The following is a 20,510-nucleotide window of genomic DNA, read 5'->3' on the forward strand; positions in this document are numbered from 1 at the left end:
ACCTGTACGTACCTGTACGGCAAGTAAATGACATCGTAACGAACACTTAGGGGTATGATTCAGCTCATTACTCTGAGTTAATATCAAGTGGAATTAACGATGTCACTAACACCCTGAATACGTATGTGGAGAACATCTGCGATAAAGTAGACTGGAGTTGCCAAGAGCATACGGTCCATTCTGCTTCAGTACACAAACGATGTTTTTTTCTTTGTTATTTTTGTGACGGTATTGTTTTGGTATATGTTTATTAAATACGTTGTTTTTTTCTTACAAGAGTGCGGCAGTGAGGAGATAGTGTACGCGTATAAAGAGTCAGATAAAATGTAGTACAAAGTTAGCGTAAAGGCAAATTTCTTTTCATAATTTATCTAAGGGACAATGTGTAGATTTTTTTTCTGGCGATTAATCACACTTGTACAACAATTGCATAATATTACAAGAGAGGAAACTACTAGTGGACTCCTAAAGTGCATTTATCAGTATTGGGTGGTTGATAGCAGGAATTATAATTTGTGACATATTTTCCTTTTAAATTACGGATCCCAAAAAATAGAAGAACACAGAAACATTAATCTAATTTAGCCTTTAAGATCCCACTGTTGGGTAAAGGCGTCCCCCTCCTGTTTCTATATTTCGCGGTCCCATACCCCGGCCAGTTCCTCCGGCAGGCGTCCAAGTAGTCACGCCATCTCTTTCAAGGTTTACCACGACGCCTATGTCACACATGTAAAATATATAAAAATATAGGTTTAAAAACTAAAAACCGACTACAGAAAAATCACGTTTTAATAATATGAAACAAGAAAACATTTCTCTCAAAATCCTTCCAAATAGTGATGTTACACTAAAACTCATTCAAGCACAAAACATGTTTTATTCAACAGTCGATTCAATAGTTTCAGGACATGATACACTGCTGTCCCGCCATGTTATAGTTTCCTCGAGTTGGAGGATCACTGTGCCATCCTTGCCCAGGGCGTTATGAGGCAGACTATACCGCAGCTTTTGCCAAAACCAGGGATCATCCCACGCCAAATACGTATTATTCATGACAAAATGACGCAAATCCGGATCCATTTCCACTGCTGAATGGAGGACGTCATCGATGACAATAATAATGATCCTCGAACGACCCTCTTTTAAGGCACTCGTGTAAGAAATCCGGAACTCAAACATCCCCCACATCGAGTCCAAATAATTCTTTGACAACACGATGATTGTTCTTTTCGAGAGCTCAACCGATTTCTGCACCTGGAACATAAAACAATATCGTTGCGTTACAGTGAAAACTTCTGATGCGACTTTTAAAAAAATCACATTCTGATGTGATTTTTGCTAACAAACCCTTGTAATAAAATAAAGTGAATATAAGCTAGTTTCCAACTAGTCAAATTAGTTGCTTTTTACTAAACGACAAAACACGTAATGACTTTCGAATTTGTATGAAAAAATTGTCATAGAAAAACGTGATAATTTGTCGGACTTACTATATTACTACATTTCTTTTTATTAAAATTAATAACTAAGTTGAATTGAAAAAAAGAAAATGTTTTTCTTTAGTTTCAGATTTGTCTTTATTTCGTTATCTGAATTTTATAACTTATCTTGAACGTAATACACGACCCAATTAAATCGAGATTTTTTGAAGAATAGTTCATCAGAATATGATTTTAGTTAACAAAACTTCGCAACAGATATGCTCGTTTTCTCTCTCTCTTTATTTAAGAGCTGCGCTCTTGTCGGTAGAGTAATCGCCATTCTCTCTTCCGCCACATCCTTCACCTCCTGATACGACACGACCTGCACCTTCTCTTTTTTTATGCTCGTTTTAATTTAGGTAAAAATTTATAGCCCCTAGTTTTACTCAGAATGAAATTAACAATTTAATGGAACTAGTATATGCGAACTGTTTGAAACGAACAGCAGGAAACAGTAATTAGAAATAACATATTATGCAAAACACGTGCAGCGTCATGATAAATATGTATAAACAAATAATATTAAACGAAAAATTGCAATACAATTAAACATTCCGGGAAAAAGTACAAAATACTTACATACAATTATAATTATCAAATATACCTATTACGTGTCCATAAATACAGGGTGTTAGTAACATGGTAACGAAAACTTAGAGGGTGAATCAGACCATGGTTCTGAGTTGATATCAAGTGGATATTTTTAGGATTCACATTGGGCTAGTAGCACGGCACCAACGGCTGTACGTGCCTTTCAAAACATGGAATCATCTTAATTTTTCGGACAATCAGGTGATTCAGCGTGGAATATCAATTCACAGGGTTTGTCATCCACCTCACAACCTATACGAAAGAAGAAGTGATACATAAAATACGCAGATTTAGAGATGTAATGAACCTATAAGCCATATGCGAGCATAATATATGAACGTCGGAGTTGAAGCCGTAGCCAAAATCGGCTGGATTACATCATCATCTGCCCATTAACGTCCCCACTGCTGGGGCACGGGCCTTCCCTATGGATGGATAGGGAGATCGGGCCTTAAACCATCACGCGGGCCCAATGCAGCCGGGACCAACGGCTTAACGTGCCTTCCGAAGCACGGAGGAGCTCGAGATGAAAACCTTTTTTTGTGGTCACCCATCCTATGACCGGCCTTTGCGAAAGTTGCTTAACTTCAACAACCGCAGACCGAGCGCGTTTACCGCTGCGCCACCGATTACATAATCGTCATCAAACCTGAGTTGGTATCCACTCGCCAACAATCCAATCGCGGAAATGGATGCAGATCTTGTACTTCGGCTCCAAGACTGTTAGAAGTTTGTCAACGATGAATTCATGATCGTGGTGACTGAAGGAGATAAATGCGTCGTAACAGCGATCAGAGTCGACATCTTCCTCACTCACGAAGTACAAACACCATCCGTGAGCGAACAGGAATATCTTAAAAAAAAAGAAAGCAAGTAATTCATCATCTCCCTAGCATTATCCCGTTTTACGCAGATTCCACTTACCTAACCTGAATATATGACAGGTCCGGTTATTTACAAACTTCTTCACCACTGAGCACGTGATAATTATTTATGATCCAAACGTGATTTCGAAAACAAATTCGACAATCATGGTTTAGGCCTGTTCTGGATTTGGTTTGGTTTTGTGCTGTGTTGCTGTGCTGTCGCTTCTTTGATCAATTCAATTAAATTCAAAAACACTTTTTTACATATAAACGCAATATAAAGGACAGTCACAAAATGACAGCAAAAGGACAATCGGCGGCCTTACCGAGCCAGCGAACAACTGGAGCATACGAGGGCTGATTGATAAGTATCCGAAATGAAAATGATAACTGCTAATATTATACACAAAAATGATTTATTTTTCAACATAGCTTCCTTCTACCTCTACAAACTTATTCCAGCGCTTCTCTAAAGCTTTTATACCATTTTGGTAGAAGATCCTGTGCAACCCCTCAAAATAGCCGTCTACGGTGGCAATGACTTCTTTATTTGAAGAAAATCTTTGGCCACCTAGCCACTTTTTTAAATTTGGGAACAGATGGAAGTCGCGCGGAGCCAGGTCTAGCGAGTAAGGTGGATACGGCAGCAATTCATAGCTTAATGTTTCGATTTTAGCGTTTGCTACAGCGCAAGTGTGAACAAGTGCGTTGTCTTGGTGGAGCAGTATTTTTTTCTTCGCTAAATGAGGTCGCTTCCTTTGAATTTCTTCATTCAATCTTTGCAGCAAGTTTTTGTAGTATTGTCCATTAATTGTCCTACCCTTTTCAAGATAATCCACGTGAATCACACCTCGCACATCCCAAAAGACAATAGCCATCACCTTTCAAGCCGATAATGTTGATTTTGCCTTCTTAGGCGCATGTTCACCGCTCTTAGTCCACTGTTTAGACTGTTCTTTTGTTTCAGGCGTATAATGATGAATCCATGTTTCATCAACGGTTACATATCGCCGCAAAAATTCAACAGGATCATGTTTATACAGCTCTAGACACTTTAAGGAATCATCCACTCTCCGCTGTCTTTGGTCTGCAGTCAGCAAACGCGGCACCCATCGCGCGCAAAGCTTTTTCATATCCAAATGTTCATGTAAAATATTAAAAACTCGTTCCGATGATATCCCTACCATTATGGCTATCTCTCGTAATTTCAATCGTCGATCGTTTAGAACATTTTTTTAAATTTTTCGTATCATACTTCATTTGTTACCTCATTTGGACGTCCGGCTCTATGGGCGTCTTCACAGCTCTTTCTGCCCCGTTTAAAATCAGTTACCCAGGTGTGAACTGTACTCATCGCAGGAGAAGACTCACCTAATACGGCATCCAGCTTGGCTTTAATCTGACTTGCTATTTTTCCCTTCAAAACGTAGAACTTAATAACGGCCCGAACTTCAGTTTTTTCAATTTTTCAAACGTAATTAGCAAATAAAAATCAATCGTCACATAAAAGTAGACTTTTTGGCGCAAATGAAATAAAATTTTGCATGTAAGCTTACTAAAGATTTAAAAATAGAACGGTATATATTTTATTCCATTTTAGTTTTAAAAAGTTTTTCATTTCGGATACTTATCAATCAGCCCTCGTAGTGACTAACTGAAAGTGACTGACTGTGTTCATGGTGTTAGTGAAATCGTAACGAAAACTTTAAGGGATGATTCTGATTATAATTTGACTTGATAACAAGTGTAAAAGTATGGAACTGAAAACAATTTAAAATTATGAATTTTCCGACAGAAAATTTCACTTGATTGAATTTTAGTTCTGTGCAATAAAGTATATTTGATTTGATATCAGATGATCTGCATCATCACCCAAAACTTTCGTTGTGGCGTCACTAACACCGATACGTACCCGTATGGCAACCTGGACGTACTTGTACGGGGTGTAAGTGACATCGTAACGAATACTGAAGCGAATGATTCAGCTCATAACCCCGAGTTACTATCAAGTGGAATTTTCCATCGCGAAAGTATTGAATTGAAAATAATAAACTCTACTTAACATTATGTTAGTGTAGTTAAAATATGGATAAAGCAAGCTTACCTTAACATCTCGTCCGTATACACGACATAAAATTATACAAAGCATCGCAAGTGCTACTATTGTGCTGACTGAGAGGATAATTGGAAGCATGTTCATAGGACAAAGATCATTTGGCACTACAACTGCTATCGTCTTGTTTATATTAGAACATGTCAAATTGTAGTAGTCTGCCACCTGAAAAAATGACAGACGGTCAGATAAGAACTCACACCTCAACTTAATAAGTGGTGAGCCGTATCGCTGTCTATAACGGTCGAGCCAACTGTGTTAGTGAAAGCTGCGCTTAAGATAAACTCATTGGTGCAAGTTCGATACCGGGGTTCGAACCGGCGCTCTCCATTTGAGAAGCAAGCCAGTGTACACACAATGACTCACACAGAGATCTCTTCTAGTGAGCCCACCTTTTGTAGCATCTTGGCTTTTGATTTCGTTTCTTTTAATATGTGAGCAATGGAGAATATCTGGTGTCCCTAAATTCCTAACGAGGTTGTAAAGAGCCAGTTATCTTGCAGTTATTATCTTAGCTGGGTTTTGAGGTCAGTGACCGACCTCCTCACCTTGCTGTCAGGGTTACTACTATTACGCCAAAGGCGCCTGAAATGGTTCATGTGACGGCGACGGCTTTAATGAAGTAAATAGTCGCTGGGACCGATACAGCGTAACTTAGCGTCCGAAGCGTGTATCATCTTACTTTCGGACAAGGTCTATAATGTTTTAACCAAACTTGGGGTCACAAAGTATTTTTTTATGATTATGTCCCCACCGGGAATTGAACCCAAAACCTCCAGATCGAGAGACCAATGCTCTTACCACTAGGACAGACACCGTTGCTATCATGGCGTACTATTGGACATTGTGCAAACTGTTTTCTGATAACTTGAATCTTTGCTCACTCCTAAAGGTAAAGGGGGAAGTTATTTTTTTGTCCGTAATATTAAACTAACAAAAAAAACCAACTGAAAGCTGTTTTTTTTGACAGAAAAAAGTATTTACTATTAGAGGACGCCACAGACACAGTACAAAAACATTATAGAAAAAACAAAAACGAATTTTACACAGAATGACATAACAGAAACACAAAGGAACAAAACAGATACAAAAAAAAAAAAAAAAAAAAAAAATATACGGTCGAATTGAGAACCTCCTCCTTTTTTGAAGTCGGTAAAAATAGAATGGTGGTCTAGAAAGTGATAAGATAAAATATGGTTATTGTATTTATTATATTTTTGTAACTTTACACTTTCGTGATTTTTAAAATGCGTGCTTCTGTGTGATTTGCTAAGAGCAGGCTGAATGGTCTGTCAGTTCCAGACCGAAGGCTTATTGATCTGCGCTCGTTGAAGTCAAAGTATTTTTTGTATATCGACCGCAGTGTTGCCATGCCATACCTCATTGCCTTAGACCGCATTCAGGGACGCGCGGGGCGTCAAGCGGCGCGGCGCCGCCGTAAAAATAAACATAAGACAATGTACTGAGCATTCACGGATAAGCGTTTGCTGGAATTGTAGCGTCAGGATACTATCGATTAATTATGAATCGATTAATAATCGATATGCAGTCGATTATCCGGAAAGACTAGCTCAAAGTCTTCGTTCGCATAAAATCAACAAAATGCTTACCTGTGAGTGATGTGCTTGCAACTGTTGGATAAAAAAATTGTTATCGCAATCACAGGGTATTTCATTGTCATCAAGAAGAATCGTTCGATCTGTTTCGAACATTATTCTTGACACTTTCTCGTCCAGGCGGGCTATGCGATTCTTTCTTAGATCTAAAAACTAATGACAAAGATTTAAACTAGTTGTTTCAAACGTCAATTTATATTACTATTATAGATAAAGTTCTCGAGTAGGGTCAACAAATATCTACAAACAGCTTTAACTATTGAGTTAAATAAATATGAGAAACAAAATTGAATTTACCTTTGTATTCGAAATTTAAAATTTTGTAATCGCCAAAATCGATTTAAGCATAAAAATTACCTGAAGCGTATTTGGCAAATCTTTTTGGCTGATCGTTTTGATGTTATTTTGGGACGCGTATAGTCGTTCCAGGTTCACTCGACGTGGTAGCGTTTTTAGATTTCTACCGCTACAATTTGCAACAATACCGGTACTCCCCCATTGTTTTCTGAAAGTGCATTCATCTGCTTCTTCTTTCTGACATTCTAGTTGCTCTGGTGGTACTTCTACAAGGGATCTTCCGTCAGAGCATTTTGCGTCTTCTACTGAAATCAAATGCATTCGAAGCGCTTGTGCCAACCAACCGTGTTTGCAATCGCAATCTAATTTATTGTTCATTAATATAGTTGTTTTGATCCACAGGTTATAATTCTGGAAAGGAAATCATTGTTTTTCAGACGCTAATTAGTTTAGGATTCGACAAAAGGTAATATTACTTTATTAACTACTTACGATATTAAAATAAATCTTTGCTTCGTATAAGTCTTCATTTACGATGGCTTCCTCAGAAAATATTATCTCTTCAATTGGATTATCCTTTAAATCTATTACAACACGCTCAGCATTAGAGGCTGGTAGTTGAAATGTCTAGAAAAAGATGTATATAATATAAAATCTATATGATTGGGGTAAATCAAAAAACTTCTTTCATTACATTTTGTATACTAGTATACAATCAAAAAGTTGTGTCCAACATAAACTTAATTGATTAATTTACCTTAACTTGAGTAATGTTGTTGTGCGTGAGGTTTAAGTATTCTAATAAAGGCATTGGTACGTTGTCGAAACAAAGATCCTCCAAGCCAGTACCAGCAAGAGAAAACGTTCTTAAATTTCTTATGTCACCTGATGTAGAAGGATAAACAATACAATAACACTTTATTTCTCATGAAACAGGAAGAGATGAACAGTATGATTAGCAACAAAACGCATCTTAATTTTTTCTTCGCTCCCCGTTCAGCAAAGAAGCGATGATATAATCAGATAATAGTATTTTTTCTACTCCTCTACTTTAATCTGGCATTTAAATAACCAAAAAGTCTAATATAAGTACATACATAATTAAACTCTTTGAAAAAGTGTACGCTCTATGGCCTATAAAAGCATTGTTTACAAAGTGTAACTGTACTATAATGTCGCCAAAAAAGCATTGTTGTTGTTTTTTTTTTTTTTGACCTGGAAACTGGCACCTTTACTTTGTTTGGTGCCATAGATATACTATAAAAAAAAGTATACATTTGCCGCCATTTTCCCGCGCGTTGGAAAATAAATTGGAAAATTTTTGTGTTTCGTTTAAAATTACGTCGTCGTAGAAAAAGTATTGTATGCAACGTTGTATAACTAGGTCAAAAAATGCTCGTGGCGTCTCTTATTGCGATGTTCGCCAAGGCTCACATCGCAACTCACGCCACTCGCATTTTTTGACCCTTCTTATACAACTGTTGCATAATAGTATTTTATGCAACTGTTGCATAATAGTATTTTATGCAACAGTTGTATAAGAAGGGTCAAAAAATGCGAGTGGCGTGAGTTGCGATGTGAGCCTTGGCGAACATCGCAATAAGAGACGCCACGAGCATTTTTTGACCTAGTTATACAACGTTGCATACAATACTTTTTCTACGACGACGTCATTTTTCCTTTTTATTTTATACTTTTTAGTGTTTTGAAACGAAACACAAAAATTTTTCAATTTATTTTCCAACGCGCGGGAAAATGGCGGCAAATGTATACTTTTTTTTTATAGTATATCTATGGCACCAAACAAAGTAAAGGTGCCAGTTTCCAGGTCAAAAAAAAAAAAAAACAACAACAATGCTTTTTTGGCGACATTATAGTACAGTTACACTTTGTAAACAATGCTTTTATAGGCCATAGAGTACACTTTTTCAAAGAGTTTAATTATGTATGTACTTATATTAGACTTTTTGGTTATTTAAATGCCAGATTAAAGTAGAGGAGTAGAAAAATATTTAAAATTAACATCTTACTGATATAGAATTTCGTATTGTCACAAAATCTACCAATATTATTGTGCGCAAGCGACAGTTCATACAGGTTTGGCATACCGAACGCTGATAGCACATTATAATATTTGTTGTTCACAAAGTCCTCAATGTAGCTCATGTGAAATCTGCAATTTGATTTGTTATCAGAAATATAATTTAAAATATAATAAAAGACTTTTATAAAGTTTTATAAAATTTCATTCAAAGAAAAATTTATAATTTAGATGAAAAGGAATAAAATAAGAAAGAAAAAAGAATTAATTAAAAATGTTAATAACCACAATAAGACGCTTACAAAGAATTAGCACCAATGCCATTATGAGACAAATCAAGTTTTTCCAATTTCCTTAATGGTGGTGTGAACGGCGACATCAACTGAACTATATGACAATTATGTATTGATAAATCTGTTAAAGATTCGTAAGTCACTTGAAGCAGTTTCATTATCATCCAAAGACTTACATCATCCACTTTTAATTGTCTGATGTTTGTGCAGTTAGAGCTACTCCACCATTTATCGGGTCCAACAAATAGTTCCCAAGCATCCAAAGATAAAGACTGTACATCTGAGCATTGACCGAGTTTACTTAAAGATCTTCCTCTTCTCAAGACAATTTTGTTAAGTTTCACTGTTTCTGGTATTTCTCTTATGGATACTCTATCTATCAGAATGTTTATTAATTTCGTTAGAGGAGTCAATGCATCTGCCGATAATTCTAATAGCAAACGTGACCTCTCATTTACGACACTCAGTTCTTCTATTTGCAACCCAGTGAAATGTTTTCTTATTAGTGCTGCTGATTTAATGTCGCCAAATTTAAGATTGAGGTTTTTCACAGCTGTTGCGTTGATATTCAATGAAGTTACAATTTCGGCGTAAGATAGGTTTGTTGGAACTTCACAAAATAATACGTTAACTGATTCTACGGTTACGGTAGGCATGTGTTTTAGTTCTGGATATTTGTTTTTCAATTCTGTGCCTTTTGATGTACAAGTAACTGTGGCTGAGTATTTCGTCAGGGTTATAGTTACGAGTCCTGAATTATCGGAAAAGTTACCTGAAAACAAGCAACTTTAAAAGAAAAGTAAAGTACAGTCGCAGGAGTCGCAGGAGTCCTTTCCAGGCTATTTTTCTTAAATAACTGTTCATTGACAAGCGCAATACCTCCACAGAATACACAGTTATAACATACCCAATTCCAATAATCTATTTAACGATCTTTAGTATTTAGGTATCTCAATTGGTTAAGAGTTAAAGTTATTCTTGCATGTCAGTTATCAATTTTGACTCAGTTGATAAGAAACCAATCGCAAAGAAATTATATCCATGCTGCAATTTCCACCTGTCTCAAGGTTCTAATATGATCTGTCTGGCTTTTACTGTGACGTGAATTATTGTAGATTTGCAAATAGCATTAACTACTTAGCCGGACAAATGAGGAGCGTCGAATACTATCACTTGGTGCTAAGGGCGTTAGCTCTTAGCTGGCAATTTATTCCAGGCAATCTTTAGGGATCGGCTATTTATCAAATAAAAATCTACTTACCAGTTATTCCATCTTGAGATAATACGCTGGACCTTTCATTTTTAGCGCTGTTTACACAACACAATAAAACAAATATTGTGAATAGCAATACGTCCGTCATCATAGCGGTTACAAATTATACAGCAAACGTCAATTATTTTGTATTATAATTAATACGAACCGGCGACCGCGATAATTTTAATGAAGGATATTAGAACAATTAGGATTAAAAGATTTTTGTTTTCTAGTGCTCAAACGTGGTTAAGGAAACTCATAAAAAAGTACATAATTAAAACAAACACTTTTCAAGCCGGGACGAGCGTGTTAACCATTACACCACCGGGTCCTAATGCTGTCAATATAAACAAATTAATTGGCATATTAACGGCCTCCGTGGTCCAGTGGTTGAGCGTTGTGCTCACGATCCGGAGGTTCCGGGTTCGAATCCCGGTGGGGACTACTCACAAAAATCACTTTGTGATCCCTAGTTTGGTTAGGACATTACAGGCTGATCACCTGATTATCCGAATGTAAGATGTTCCGTGCTTCGGAAGGTACGTTAAGCCGTTGGTCCCGGTTACTACTTACTGATGTAAAAATGTAGTCGTTACATGAGCCATGTCAAGAGCCTTTGGCTTTAGAATTGAAAATATATAGAAAAAAAACTAAAAATTATGAATTTTTTGACGAAAAATTCCACTGGATATTAACTCAGAATAATGAGCTGAATCATCCCTCTCAGTATTCGTTACGATGTCACTAACACCCTGTATAGTGTACAGTGTCTGACAACCCTAGAGGGAAATAGGCGTGATGTGTATATTTATGTAACATAGGCTCACGATTTTATTCTAATTGGAGTAGTCAGAGGTACATTCATCGCAAGCTGAATGAAGTACTCATACCTCATCGAGCTTTCTATTAGACCAACGTGGGCGGTGAGCCGCATCGCCATCTATAATGGTTGAGTCTGAACTGCAAATAAATATGTCCTTCCGAGAAACTGTGAGAGACATACAAGAAATAAAAATAAAATTGCTATTCAAAATTCTAGATTAAGTAAATTAAATTTATCTTTTTTGGGGTTATATATACGTTTTTACAATAAAATACCACATAATATTTTAAATTTGTCAGGAAATAAATTTAATGTGAAGCTTATTTTATGTAAACAGCATATTATAAGATTAATGACTACCTAAATGATAAAAATGTCTGGTATTGAATGTATTCCTCTAGTTATTAAAGAACTTGTAATGTATACCCTCATTGGTTTTTAAAAGATGTGTTGCTGTTGCAGTTTCTTGTCATTTCTTCTCCTCAGCCATAACACCCTGAGAAAGGACGTAAATTCAAAAATGTTAAATTGACCTTCAACAAGTTTATCCATGATAATCACGTTGGATAAATGATTCTGATTTCTGATTTCTTTAATAATGTATATAGTGTCTGAAAACTCCAGAGGGAAATGGGCGTGATCTTATATATATATTTATGTATCTGTGTAGACGTTTTTATTTCACATTTCTTGGGCTGAATATAAAGTTGCCAGCTTAGAACTAAATAGATAGTAGTGGCTCCCTATAGACAAATCCCTAGTCTGGTTCTTGGGTTGTCCCGGCGAGTCGAACTATCTTTGGAGGGTTTGAATAAATAATGCCTTTTCAGACTATCTACTGCATGAAAGTTTAAACATCCGAATGCCCCTGAACTTAACTTTATATATTTTCAGTTTGATAACACGCTTCTGTGCGGTTTCTGTAGTGGAACTCTGGAAACTTCAATGAGAGTGTTTGTAGTTTGCAAGAAAAATATTCTGCGTTAAACTGCGTTCATTGAATGCGTTCGGTCGTGTAACATTCCGAGCAAGTAAACGCGGATACAAACTTTGTAGTGCATGCTTTGCAATGCGTGAGAAGCATATTCGTCACCATAAATTGCGAGGCGAACGGCGCATGGCATGGCCATTTCTCGGGAATGTGGGTTTCCTCTCGATGTTTTCCTTCACCACCACCATAATCATTATGATCCAAACATGAATTAGAAAAATGATTTCGAATATCATAGGTTTAGGCCCAAGCTGGATTCGAACCTGCGACGTTATAGTGAGAGTCAAGCGTTCTTCCAACGTGGCTACCACGGCTCTTCTTTCTTGAAAAAAAAAAAAAAAACTAACATAAGTACATATACATTTAGGTTTAACGTATAACCACACTAGCTGTTGGAAGTCTTTATCGGATGATTTCAATTTTAACGTTCGCTGCACAAGGTTCCTATCTGGGTTTGACAGTGGATCCCCTATGGATCACAATGAGGCGTTTGACTTCCGACCGAATACCCAATACGATGGAAATGTTCAATTATACTCAGGAAAATCGAGGTTTTGTGTTCCAATTGTGCAGGTTATTGACCTGTTGAGTAAGATCGACCCAATCTATTGTTCACTTCTTTGTTTTGAATCCCCGTAATAATAAGTTAGAGTATTTCATTTTCATTTTGGTAACGGTTTTTGTCAAAGGGCAACAGGGAAACCACTGCTCTATTGTTCCCTAAAAAGTAGCATGGAGGATGCTACACCGAGAAGAGCGTGGCTCTTAAATCAGTGATGATGATGATGGTGGTTTGTGGTATTATTACCACAGCTACACTTACAATATCAAATCGTTTTTTTTTTGACGAGATTTATTGTAGATTTGCCGCAAATGGCATTAACTACATGTTCGGAAATATCAAATTGATACTTCGTCGCCTTAGAGTAAAAACGACGTAAGTGCGTTTTTCAAAAATCAAATTCGGAAGTGATTATTTAATTGGGTTAGAGCATTACTATAGCGAAAAGTACAAAGTAACCGTTAAAAATAAATACAATACAAGAAGTGTAAGAGAGAAAAGACTGATACAACCTAAAACAAATAATTATTATGGAGAAAGAATGTCGTCATATTTAGTGCCAAAAATATTTAATAAAATAAGCTTGTTAAGACAAAATAATAAGTTTAGTAAAAATCTGTTAAAATTAAAACTAAGAAGTGTATTGCTCGATAGCTGTAAGTAATATATTATTTGTATTAACAATTACTGTCGGTAGGTAAATTAAGATATAAACATATGAGCGCTACTCGCCATCAAACTTCATAAGTTTGGCGGGGATGATCTGTAAATCTACCGTTTAAGTTTTTCATTTAAATAAATTAAAAAAATAAAAATAATGATCTTCAAGGTCCAGTGGTTGAGCGTTGGGCTTATAATCCGGAGGTACCGGGTTCGAATTCCGATGGGTATATCACAAAAATCACCTTGTGATCCCTGATTTGGTTAGGACATAACAGGATGATCAGCTGAACGATTGTGCTTCGGAAGGCATGTTAAGCCGTTGGTCCCGGTTACTATTTACTAACGTACGTACAATCAGAGAGCAAAAATTTCAGTCAGTGAGCCCAGCGAATTATTTGTAAACAGTGGTGAAATTATGAACCATTAGTTGTCATTAGTTTTTGGTCTATTACAGAAACGACATGTAACTAGGAGGTCTTAAGTGCAACCAGTTAATTTGTTACTTTGCAAGTTTTTGGCGGCTAATAATAACCGTGACACCAGGATTGATGAGGTCGGTCATCAACCTCACAACCACACGAGTAAACTGTTTGTTCAATACATTTTTGTTTGAAGTGCCCACTGGCTCATCTCACCAACTCCTTGAAAGTTTCATAAGAATTTCTCATTGTCCAAAGTCAATATGAATTTGTACCTAACAAAAACGTTCTAGCAATTGACTTGGGAAGCATTCCGAGCGAGAAAATTGGATCCGAGTTTAAGTAAGCGAAAAGGAAGTATTATTCTTCTCATATTAACTGAAGAACGGGGACATTTAAGCCAATTTTCGACGCCATCTTAGAATAGTTCGCTTTACAGTAATGGACAAGTTCTTTGGAGTTTTACACCACCTGATGCTTGACTGTAGTATGACTACATAATAGTTCACCCCGTGGCCAGCCTCCGTGGTCTAGTGGTTAGAGCGTTAGGCTCACAATCTGGAGGTCCGAGTTCGATTCCCGATGGGGACATTGTCAAAATCACTTTGTGAGACTGTCCTTTGTTTTGTAAGGACTTTTCAGGCTTGAATCACCTGATTGTCCGAAAAAGTAAGATGATTCCGTGCTTCGGAGGGCACGTTAAGCCGTTGGTCCCGGATATTAGCCGTAAAAACATCTCCATCAACCCGCAGTGGAGCAGCGTGGTGGGGTATGCTCCATACCCCCTCCGGTTGATTGAGGGGAGGCCTGTGCCCAGCAGTAGGACATATATTGGCTGTTTATGTATGTTATGTAATAGTTCACCAGCTTATTTAGATTTTATAATTGGCTACTTGGCAGGATCCGGAGTTTTTTAATATGACATTACATAAGCTCACGCCTATTTCCCACAGGGGTAAGCAGAGACTATGGAATTCCATTTGCTTCGATCCTGACACACTTCTTTTGCTTCCTCCACATTCATTAATCGTTTCATACAGTACGCAGAGTTCAGAGTAGATCTTACTAAAGCTTTTCTAAGGACATCTCCAATCTGATTAATGTACGTCCTTCTAGGTCTTCCTCTGCCAGCCCTACAATCAAACTTCGCTTTTTATAGGCTCTTAAAATATTGTATTTTCTCGAAAAAGCTTTCTATACCTAATAGAAAAAACACATTTTTCTTCATAATTTGTCTTTGTAATCTGTTCTCCGCCTCTGAATAGTACAGTGAAAATTATTTGTATTAATACGTATAAATATAATAATTAAAAAAAATGTATGTACCTATTTTGCGATCATTGTTTTATATGCTGCAGTAGTTTTAGGCGGATGAGACGTTCGTTATGTAAAATTGACGATTCAAAGTGTAACTATGTTACCTACTGAATAAAGATATTTTTGAATTTGAATTTGAATATTTTAATTGATTTTATTTGTTTTTCTGATTTTATTTTATTTTGTTTATTATTTTAATTTATTTGTTTGTTGTATTATGTAAATTATGGATCATTGTTATCTGAAATAAAGCCTTTTTTATTTTTTTATTGTTCCTCGCCAGATTATATTGCCTTTTTATGGGATAAAATTTTAGATTAGGGGCTCAAAATAAACAGAGTATAGAACTTAGATCTTTTTACAAGTCCATTTGCGCTGTATAATAAAGTTAGTGCCTAGCCAAGCTTTGTGACTGCTGAATAACTTCGGATCGTCTACGGACGTTCCGAATTCGTTTTTCTTGTAAATAAATGACGAACCGTCCAGACTACGTTCTTCAAAAGCAAAATATAGATGGCGCTGTACAGTCATGAGCAATATAATGTACCCACTTTAGGACTCTATCGCACTAACATATTTGACATTTAGTAAGACTTACAGTTCAATTTGTCAAAAAAGTTAATGTGACATGGTACCAAAGTGTATACATATCTGTATTTTATAATTAACAGATATATAACACATCTTTTATCTTTGTTTTTGGGTATAAGTTATGTCTATTATCCATGAAATTAGAAGGTTAAACGAAGAAAAATATGTACAGCTCCATCTAAATTGTTTTTGAGGAACTTCGCCTGGAAGGTCCCTCATTAAATCGGTCTAAAACACAGGGGTTGCCTGGAAGAAATTGCTGCATGAGCAATACGGCCGCAATAATGTAAAAAAAAAAGTTTTTATTTTGAGCTCCTCCGTGCTTCGGAAGGCACGTTAAGCCGTTGGTCCCGGCTGCATTAGCAGTCGTTAATAACCACCAATCCGCACTGGGCCCGCGTGATGGTTTAAGGCCCGATCTCCCTATCCATCCATAGGGAAGGCCCGTGCCCCAGCAGTGGGGACGTTAATGGGCTGGTGATGAATAAGACACGAATTATTTTAGCAAAAAATTGCAGATACGTCAGTTTGCAAAGTCAGCCACGATAAGTTCACGTAAATAAAAAAAAATACTCTGAAATACTCTGGTCCTGGCTCCTGGTAGGTGTACCATTGTTTATGGTAATACAGCCGTATTCCCTTATATTTATTATGGATTACCAAAATCCCTTTTTCGCCTGTACCAGTGTCATAAAATGTACCATTTATTTGGTAAATGATAATAATGATAACATAGCGTGAGCCGTTTTCTTATTGTGAGATTTTGCGTATATTAAGTCGTTTTTTCTTGTAAGCTATACCCAACAAAAACATATCCATTTAAAATGTACCAAGACGAGACCATGCCGATCACAATGTCAAAAAGTTATCAGGAGGGTTAAAATGGCCACATCGAAGCAATTCATCTAAGAAAGAAATATATTTTTTTAAAGAACGTCTAGGGCCCTGTGCCGAGGTTTTTCTTGCAGCTTCTTTTCCCCGGCTATACAGGTTGCGAGTAGCTGCAGTAGTTTTAGGCGGATGAGACGTTCGTTATGTAAAATTGACGATTCAAAGTGTAACTATGTTACCTATTGAATAAAGATATTTTTGAATTTGAATTTGAAAGCAATTTGATATTTGCGCATATAAAAGTACCAATTACCAACAAAAAAAGTTACCAATTGAATAATAAAATTAAGATCCGTATCCGTATTCGAAATGTTCGGATATAAATTTTTAACGATCCGGAACATCAGTACTATACACCTCTGCCTACTATTCGCGGATGCACGCATGATGCTATTTTGTTTTTAGTTAGATAACAGTATCGTGGAAAAGTTCCAAAGATTTTTATGAGGAAAATGCTGTATCGCACAAGTTTGCTTTCACTTCATATCCTCAAGGGATGTGCGGAGTTTTCGATTTTACCATAAAAATGCCAGGAGTTCACCGTATTGGAAGGGAGATATTGAGGGCCTGTTTTTATTAAGTTACTACATAGAGATTGATGTAGGGCTGCCAATAACACAAAATAGTTTTTTTTTTTCATATTTGGAGATTAATCATATCGAGTGTTTCGACCAATAGACATAGCGAATGCTATCTACGTGGATTGGATAGACGTCGTACGGCTATCACTTAAAGCTGTCGATATTATATCGCGCCGCGCACGTCTGCCGTGCCGCTAGGACTGTCTTGTTGGTTCTTGTTGGTATCTCAGTGAGAAATAGCCCTTAAGTCAAATCGAATATTTTTAAATCATTTAGCAACAGTACAAATGGGCTGCCCTTATTACTCTAAAGCATTTTCTTCCAGGCAACCACCACTAGGAATCAGCAATAAAAATATAAAAATCAGGTCGCCTGTTGTGCATTTATTTTATTTCGTTCTATTTTCTGCAGATCATTGTGTCTTTTGTGCTGAATAAAGAATAATCATGTTATCTCTGTCTTAGGTGTGTTATGTTTTTTCATTGTTTGTATTTCATAAAAGATTCTTATAAAAACAAAGAAAAATCCTTGAATAAGTACGCTTCGTTGTATGCACTGAAAACGTCAGAGTGAGACGCAAATACTACGTACACGAACATAAGCACGTTCGTATTAAGAACAAATACAATTGGGTCGTGTTCTAGGTTTAAGATAAATTATGAAATTCTGATTACTAACTAAAGACAGATCTTAAATTAATATTTTTTCTATTTAACTTATTTACAAATTTTAATCAAGAAAAACGTAATAATAAATCCGACATTTTATCACGTTTTTTCTATGACTTCACAATTTGCTTTTTAATACAAATTCCATAGTAATTTCGTGTTTTGACGTTTAGTAAAAAGTAACTGATTTGACCACTTGGAAACTAGCCTCTTGATTAAACAAAATATTATCAGTCTGTATACTTGTGAAACAAAAAGCCCCTTTTCCAATAATAAAGTACTTTATTACTTTATCTAATTCACTATAGTACACTCGTTAACACAATAATTTCCGTTGAGCTGCCTTGTAAATAATTAGCTTAATCTTTTTCTCCATTGCGCCATTCTGCCATAATGACAACTACGTAATCACCTTTCGCGCCAAAAAGCCGCGGAATTGCGCCATTTTAGCACGATTTCTTTTTTAAAAATCAATAAAAAAGCATTATTGCATTTGGTTGGTGGATGGTTTTTGTCCTGTATTGAATGCAATGTACCTGTCTGTCTGCGTCTGTGGTGTCCGGGAGTAATAAATGTTTCTTTCTTTCAATTTGACACTTCCGCATACAAAAGGAAGTGCGCAGTGCAAACAAATGACAAAATAGCAATATTGAATTTTTAGGTGAATTGCTTTGACATGGCTCCTTTACCACCCTGATTTACGCTATCGCAAACACTTTTCGCATTTATCATTATTCCGTTAGCGTTAACGTTTTCGCAAGATCGGCTTATACTCGTATAATCTGTATGATTTAATGATAATAAAAACTTGTCTTTCAGACAAACCACGACAGCCGAGGTTCGTGTCCAACAGGCCACCATCAGGCGTGTTGTCTTCAATAATGTTCCTTCATTCTTCTTCTTCTCTCGTGTGGGTTGTGAGGTGGACTACCATCCTCATCAACCCTGGTATCAGGGTTATTATTGAGTCGCCAAAGGCCCCTGAAATGATTCATGTAACGACTACTTACTTACATTAGTAAGTAGTAACCAGGACCAGGCTAAACGTGCCTTCCGAAGTTCGGATCATCTTACTTTTGGTCAATCAGTTGATCAGCCTGTAATGTCCTAACCAAACTAGTGATCACAAAGTAATTTTTGTGATATTTCCCCACTGGGAAACGAACTCGGACCTCCGGATTTTGAGCCTAACGCTCAACCACTGGACCATGGAGGCCGTCTTTTTTTTTGACGTGACTTATTGTAGATTTGCCGCAGATGGCATTAACTACTTGGCCGGACAAATGGGGAGCGCTGAAGGCTCTCACCCGGTACAACGTTTAAGACAACAGGCCTGAGGGTACCCAGTTGGGCGCGAACCTCGGCTCAGGGCGTCGTCTGAGAGGAAAAAATATTTGAAAGAATTAATCGACCCTAGTGGGTCGATAGCGATTAGCGCTGAATGAGGGAGGAGGCCGTCTCTAACTGTGTTCCTCATTATAACGTGTGTGATTTCAACCCTACGTGCAAAAAACCCCGTATTCCGCTTCACGTATTTGTTTCACTTGTGTCACTTATTATTGGTTCTATCTATATACGCTAGATAAGTCTTTTCCTGTCTCGGGTTTCTTGTTTTTTCCATTTTTACTCTTCTTCTTCTAATCCTTTTATGCCCTATTGGGATGTAGCTCTCATGACATTCCGAGAGTTTTTTGGTCAACCGAGCGTCACCAGGGGGTTTGAAGTGACCACATCGAAGCAATTCATGTAAGAAAGCAATATTGCAATTTGACATTTGCACTTATAAGAGACAACAACAAACATTATAGAAGGAAAAATTGAAGGGAAGAGAGGAAGGGGTAGACCTAGGATAACATTTATGAAACAAATAAAAGAGAAGGTGCAGGTCGTGTCGTATCGGGCGGTGAAGGTTTTGGCGGGAAGAAGAGAGGAATGGCGGTTACTCCACCGACAAGAGCGCAGCTCTTAAATAGAGAGAGAGAGACTTATAAGAGAAAGTGCGCAATGCAAACAAATGTCGAATAACAATATTGCTTTCTTAGATGAATTGCTTCGATGTGGCCATTTTGACCCCCCTTATGTAACTGACTTGAAAAGTGTGCGTACCGTGATGACGACTGACAGAAATTAATGGAAGAGGAATATATGTTGTGAAGACCCCACCTATAGTGGGATAAGGGCAGGAGGATATGTTGTGTTTATAAGAACATTTAATTATTGACGCCTCAGGGACCGCGGAAATCTTAGTGAATAGGTACCTAATTAAAGAACGTCTAGGGCCCTGTGTCGAGGTTTTTCTTGCAGCTTCTTTTCCCCGGCTATAAAGGTTGTGAGAAGCTGCAGTAGTTTTAGGCGGATGAGACGTTCGTTATGTAAAAATTGACGATTCAAAGTGTAACTATGTTACCTACTGAATAAAGATATTTTTGAATGTGAATTTGAATTGAATTA

The 20,510-nt window shown here is 37.0% G+C and overlaps 2 protein-coding genes across 13 annotated transcripts in view; one reads left to right on the forward strand and one right to left on the reverse strand.

Annotated features, from left to right (window-relative positions):
- Nucleotides 1-20,510, forward strand: part of LOC126375467 (uncharacterized) — a 442,481-nt gene that overhangs the window by 327,255 nt on the left and 94,716 nt on the right. The gene's annotated exons all lie outside the window — the stretch shown is intronic.
- On the reverse strand, nucleotides 772-10,674 carry LOC126375459 (protein toll-like). 3 transcript variants are annotated; one of them, XM_050022389.1, is made up of 10 exons: nucleotides 10,560-10,674; nucleotides 9,475-10,070; nucleotides 8,995-9,137; nucleotides 7,722-7,849; nucleotides 7,457-7,591; nucleotides 7,025-7,375; nucleotides 6,662-6,820; nucleotides 5,043-5,216; nucleotides 2,722-2,925; nucleotides 772-1,254 (listed from the first exon to the last, which is right to left on the reverse strand). In XM_050022389.1, the coding sequence occupies exons 2-10, from the start codon at nucleotides 9,477-9,479 to the stop codon at nucleotides 877-879; spliced, it is 1,677 nt and encodes a 558-aa protein (XP_049878346.1). In that variant the 5' UTR covers nucleotides 9,480-10,070; nucleotides 10,560-10,674; the 3' UTR covers nucleotides 772-876. The 3 variants fall into 3 exon arrangements, with proteins under 3 accessions (XP_049878346.1, XP_049878345.1, XP_049878344.1); XM_050022388.1 differs by having other exon boundaries at nucleotides 9,073-9,137; nucleotides 9,308-10,070; nucleotides 10,560-10,668; XM_050022387.1 differs by having other exon boundaries at nucleotides 9,308-10,070; nucleotides 10,560-10,668.

Source organism: Pectinophora gossypiella, chromosome 19 (assembly GCF_024362695.1).
Source record: "Pectinophora gossypiella chromosome 19, ilPecGoss1.1, whole genome shotgun sequence".
Lineage (NCBI taxonomy): Eukaryota > Metazoa > Arthropoda > Insecta > Lepidoptera > Gelechiidae > Pectinophora > Pectinophora gossypiella.